This window comes from Triticum aestivum, chromosome 3B, assembly GCF_018294505.1.
Source record: "Triticum aestivum cultivar Chinese Spring chromosome 3B, IWGSC CS RefSeq v2.1, whole genome shotgun sequence".
In the NCBI taxonomy this organism is placed as follows: Eukaryota; Viridiplantae; Streptophyta; class Magnoliopsida; order Poales; family Poaceae; genus Triticum; species Triticum aestivum.
In genome coordinates, this window is record NC_057801.1 from 14,292,054 (window position 1) to 14,297,938 (window position 5,885).

The window sequence follows — 5,885 nt, forward strand, 5'->3', positions numbered from 1 at the left end:
GCGCGGCTTGCCAGTGGAGCGGCGGCGGCTGTGCGGTGGTTGGGCGGCGGGTGATGTGGAGTTGGCGGGGCGGCTCTGCTGCGGGTGGTGTCACCGGCAGACCAGATCCCCTTGTCATCCGGCTCGGGCTGCGGCAACTTGGACCGGAGGGCACACTACCTTGGCTAGGTGGTGCTCCGGCGAGGCTGAGGGGCCTCCTGCTGCTGTTGGCTGGCGGTGGGAGAGGCTCGGGGGGTGGAGTGTGGCGGCACGGGGGCGGGCAGCGGCCTCGGTGGCGCTCCCCTCTGCTGCAGGGTAGTTCGGGGCTCCCCTCAGGGTCCTGGCGTGGATTTGGGCTGCCACGTTATGGTGGTGGCTCATAGCGGTGGTTCGGGTTGGCTCACGGTGGCAGTTGGACATCTCCGGCGTTGGTTCATCGATGAGCGGCCTATTTCGGCTTCGACCCCTCTTCTCGTCGTCCGGGTACTACCCTCGTTGAAGGGCTGGTCTTCTCCCAGCTGCGGTCCAGTGCTCGTCTCGCGCCCGGTGTTGCGGGACCGAGCTCGTCTCGTGCCCGGCAGCAGGATCAAGCTCGTCTCGTGCCTGGCTGCAGAATCGAGCTCATCTCGCGTCCGGCGCAGCAGGACGGGTCACCGGAGGCCAATTTTGGCCGGCCTTTCGGGTTTCGGCGGTGGGGGCTGCCCAGGAGTGTGAAAGGTGAGGCCTTTCCACTCGTCTCTTTGGTTGGGGTAGCGACGGGGCTCGGGTGAGATGGTGTCAAGGTCTTGGATGCCGGGGCAGCGGCCCTGGTGGTGGTAGCGCGGTGCTCATGGGCAGAGCCCATGGCTTGGTGCTGCCCGATGACCACGGCCGTGTGGGCGGCATGGTGGCTGGGGTGTGGCGTTCGGTGGCGGTGAGTGTTGGCTGGGGTGAAAACCTGTTCTATCTTCGGACGGACCAGCGGCGGCGTAGCACGTTCCCTTCTTGAAGGCGTCGTCGCGGCTCTCATCGGTCATCGTGTTGCTCAAGGGGAAACTCTGATCCTCGGGTCAGGCGGTGGCAGCGCGTTAGCGTCGTAACCTTCTTGAAGGCACCACCTTGAAGCACATAGTTCGTCATATGCGGCTTCATCTCTTCGCGGTGGCGTGTTCACGGTGGAGGACCCCGATTGCTCTTGTAGTGTTAGGGGTGGTGTTGTTGCACTCAGCGCCTATATATCCCACCTTAAGTGTGTGCGTGTGTTGTCGTGGGATGCGTTTATACTTGGGCTGTGGTTGATCATTATTTTATATATAAAGCGGGGCGAAAGTCTTTTTCGGTAATAGTTAAAGGTAAAATGATGAGAATTATGAAGCAGCAGGATTAGGAACTGACCACTTGGCCAAAGTAATGAAGGAATAGGTCGATGGCTACTGCTAACTCCCCGCTGAGAAACACTAGTTAATACATGCACGTAGAAGCCAGTCCAATCCCGTACGAGCATCTATAGCCGGGAGCCTCAAACGCTTAGGCGAACGGTCCGGTTAGTGACCGGTAATAAAAAAAGCGACCCAGACAGGTTCAAAACGCCCGGTCCGGCCAGATCCGCGTAGTTGGAGTCGGATTTGGCAAGTCCGGTTGTATATGCTCGTAATACCCCTAAAAAAAGCTATAGATGCTCTTAAACTGTTTCATTTTTTACTTTGTGTATCAATATATTTTGGGGAATGTACTTTGCGTGTATTAGTATACTTTGGGCTTTTCTATGCTGTGGCCCCAGCAGGCTGGATGTATTGGACGTTTGCTTTATATATAAAGCGGAGAAGAACCCTTTATCGTACGCTTATATAAAATCAAACTTCACAAAACTTGATAAAAAATGTATGAAAAACATCAATATCTGCAATAGCCGATAAATATTTTTAGATTATATTTCAGGATGAATCTACTGATATTAATGCCGTATACTGAGTGCTAATATATATATAGGGAAAATCCATCCTACCACCTGGTGGTAGTTACCCCATATGTCTCATATACTATCATTTGGTACTATATATACTACTTTATCATTTTCAATATATTCGTATACTATATCTAAGATATATACAGTGGTAGTTACCACCACTTGCGTTTTGTATGTTGTATGTAGTATCTATCGAAACCGAGAGTATATACGTGTAGTATGTAGTATATAACAATGATTAGATAGTATATATATTGATTTTTAGGTAGTATGTACCATATTTTGAGTATGCTCTTTTTTACGTACAAATATGTACGCATTTCACAAATATAAAAAAACAATGAGTTCATATGTAATTTTTTCATGTAACTTGTTTTGAAATATCTTAAATATAGTATATGAATATATTTAAAATAATTTAATCCCCGATCACTGAACCGACGAGCCATGCTCTCACGTCCGTCCTTTGGATACACGGTGATGCTCCTGCACAATGCTAAAAATAAACTGTGATTGTGCAGATTTGTCGGCACGGACTGCTGATGCCTCCCGAGGTAGTAGTACAGTACAGTAGGCTTTACTACTTATCTGCTTTTTTACCTGTATGTACAAAAAATCTTGGTAAAATACTCCAAAGTCACACTCCCTTGGCCAAAAGGAATTAAAGAGCTCTATCCCAGAGAGAGAGAGAGATTCGTCGCCGACTGACCTTTTTTTCCTCCCAAGAAAGAAAATAACAAAAAAAAAAAACTGTCCAAGTTTGGCATCTTCTCTAGAACACGCCACAGTTGACCAATCAAGAAGACGTGGTGTCCAGTCGCAAGCGTGTAGTGGAAGCGGCCTCGGATCGTGTCATCTCTACACCAAAAGAAAATTTCTTGTTGTCGGCCGATCAAATCTCATCTCATCTCATCTGCTAAACTGCTACATACACTGGCATATATTTATAGATACATACTGCTACTGGTATATCGTATCATAATAACTACTGGATGGATTCAGTGCTGGAGCTTGTTCGCTCTGATGTGCGCGATGGCCTTCTTGAGCAGCGGCCGGAACCTCTTGAGGTCGAGCCGGACGTCCTGCTTGTCGAGGTACACCTGCTTGAGCGACTCCCACCCCTTGCTCTTCACGCCGTCCGGGTCGGTGAATATCGGGTGGTCCGCCGGGTACTGCTCCGTCAGCGTGCTCTCCGCCGGCGCGATCCGGTACTCGAGGTACTTCAGGCCCATGTCCCTGGACGGCGCCCGGAAGTAGCCGGCCACGAACTCAAGCCCGCCCAGCGGCACCACCTGGATCACCACCCCGCCCGTGGGGAGGAACACCATGTTGGTGAGCCCGGCGCCGTGCACGCCCAGCATGACGTCGCAGGTGTTGGCCAGCTCCGCGAAGGGCGCCACCTCGTGCGTGCCCTCGGAGACCACCACCTCGAACCCCACCTTCTGCGCCGCCCGCACGATGTCGTCGGCGTTCACGAACCGCCGCGTGCTGGCGCGCGCGATTAGTAACAGTCGTGGCCTGGCCCCCGCGGCGGGCACGGCGAGGCCGCGCGGGAGGCCGTAGACGCCGCGCATGTGTTTTGTGAAGTCGACCATGGAGTAGCCGTTGGGCGCCCTGAGCGGGTCGATGCTGAAGTCGGCGTGGCAGGTGAGCCCCACCTGGACGTGGCGGAAGCAGCGGGTGCGGTTGTCGGCGGCGAGGTCGACGAGGTCGTAGTTGGAGAGGCTCTTGAAGACCGGGAGGAACTTGCCGATCCACCACATCTGCATGTCGGAGACGAGGAGCTGCACCTCCCCGCCGTACTGCTTCGCCGTGAGGAAGAGCGGCAGGATCACGTCGGTGTAGGCGTGGAAGTAGTTGCCCGTGTACCCGCGGTCCGAGAAGAGCAGCGCCGGCACCGAGTGCTTGATCGCGCACTCGCCCTCGCCGGCGCCGGGGAGCGTCATGGTGGAGCGCACGGTGATGTTGGTCACGTGGCGCATGGCGTTGGGGTCGACCTTGCGCGGGTACGGCCTGATGCGCCACTCCTCGGCTCGCGCCGCGCCGACCATGGTGACCGTGGCCTTGGCGCCGTGGACGCGCACGTCGCCGTCCAGCTCGCACCAGTCGATGCGCCGGTTCGACGTCATGTCGCACAGCGGCTTCCACTCCCGCCGGGGCGCCGTCGCCACCTCCTCCGGACCTGAATAATAATTCCACGCATTAAAAACACGTCGATCTTCAGCCAGTAGTTGGGCATGAATGATCGGAAAAATGATTGGCGCACAAAAGTGAAGCAGCGGCCAAAGAAAATCTTTTCTTGCGAGAGCTTAGCAGACAGGAACATTATTCGTGTAGGACCAAGCACTACTACTTACACTAGTCCACGAAATGAAATGATCAAAGCAAAGGAGGGGTCTAGAAATGGGGCTTTCGCGTCGTCAGATGGAGGGGTCTAGAGGGGATGAGGCATTGCCCACATTGCTCTCCTCACAAGAAAGCTGGGGAAGAGGACGCAATGGGTGAAAGCAGAGGAGTGGACCAGTGTAGCAAGGACATTGTTTCTTTGGGATAGGAAAAATGGAGCTCCAAGAAGATGGGTCTACATTTTACAGCAGGACGAGTGATTGATTGCTCAAACTGGTAGAACAAATTCCAGTGCTTGAGGTGTTCCTTTTTTACCATGCCATGGAAATGGAAGAAAAATTACTGTTGTACTGTAGATGAGATGAGATGAGATGAGTACCTGGCTGCTGCTTGAGAGGCTCTGGGACGAGGGGAATCTGCTGGGCTGGAGGGGCCTTGGCCTCCTCATGCTTGGGAGCCTCTGGAATGGTAGTGGTAGGAGGAGTCTGCTGCACAGGAGCAGGAATCGTAGCCGGGTCGGATTGAACCACAGGCTGGGAGCCGCCATTGTTGCCGCTCTTGTTTGGAGAATTGGCGGCAGCGAGGGCATCCGGCACGAGCAGCTCCTGGTCCTCAAGAACACCTGACCAACCAAACACCACCGCAAAGCTCAGCTTGTCAAATCCAACAACTCACTCCCTTTTCCCCCAAGAACCAAAAAGATTATGCCAAGCCGCATCTTATCTACTAACTAATCGGTTGGTCGACTGGATCCTCGCTCACCTTGCTCTTCCTGCGTGCCGTTCGCCGACAGGCGAGGGAGAAGGGCGCCGGCGGCGTCGTCATCGTCCTTGGCGGCCTCCACGGCCGCAGCAGCATCGCCGTCCCTGGCAAAGGTGTCATCTTTCTTCGTGTCCGCCAGCGACGCGTCGTGGACCAAATCTAAAGCGAAAAGGAACGGGGATATTAAAAAAAAATACACCAGTCAGTGTCACCGGATTGCGTGCGAACCAGTAGAAGCAGCGAGAGCTGGAGGCACCGCCATGGCCGGGCCGGGCGCATACGAAGTTGCTGGCTTGAGCTTACCTTTGTTGCCGGCGCCGTCGTCGCTGTCCGTGTCCAGCACCTCGGCCTTGCTCCCTTCCCTGGATAATGTCTGCTCCGGCACGCCCAAATCTGAAGACAAGAGGGGGGAACGAACACGGCGTCGTGAGTCAGTGAGTCAAACTCGTCGATTGGCAAGACATATTTGGCCGAAATGCTGGCGCGGGGGGGCGGATTAAGCACCTAATTGGCTCTTGGAGCCGGCGGCGGCGGCGGTCGCCGGCGAACCAATCCGGGTCTCCGAGGGGCTGACTGCACATATACACGCATCGAGATTGGTTAGAGGCGGGTAGAGCGACAAGAGGAGGCGAATGCAGATGCGCGGAGGGAGGGAGGAGGGGGGTTGCTTACCGAGGGGCGCGATGTGGATGGCGTCGAACCTGGCGGTGGAGAAGTATGCGCAGGTGACGAGGAGGAAGCCGGCGACGAGGCCGATGCCGAAGTTGCGGGGCTCGACGGTGCGGGTGAAGGCCTTGAGCAGCCTGGCGGTGTCGTGGTGGTGGGCCGCCTTGCCGCCCTCCATGGCCGCCGG

General features: G+C 55.1%; 1 protein-coding gene across 1 annotated transcript; it reads right to left on the reverse strand.

Annotated features, from left to right (window-relative positions):
- Window positions 1–2,736: 2,736 nt before the first annotated feature.
- LOC123068268 (beta-1,2-xylosyltransferase XYXT1) lies at window positions 2,737–5,858 on the reverse strand (the record flags this gene model as incomplete). Its single annotated transcript, XM_044490792.1, is given in 6 exon segments — window positions 2,737–4,106; window positions 4,650–4,892; window positions 5,033–5,191; window positions 5,336–5,425; window positions 5,537–5,605; window positions 5,705–5,858. Coding segments are annotated over 6 exon segments (1,899 nt in total), but the record flags the coding sequence as incomplete, so codon positions are not given.
- Between the last annotated feature and the right edge of the window lie 27 nt (window positions 5,859–5,885).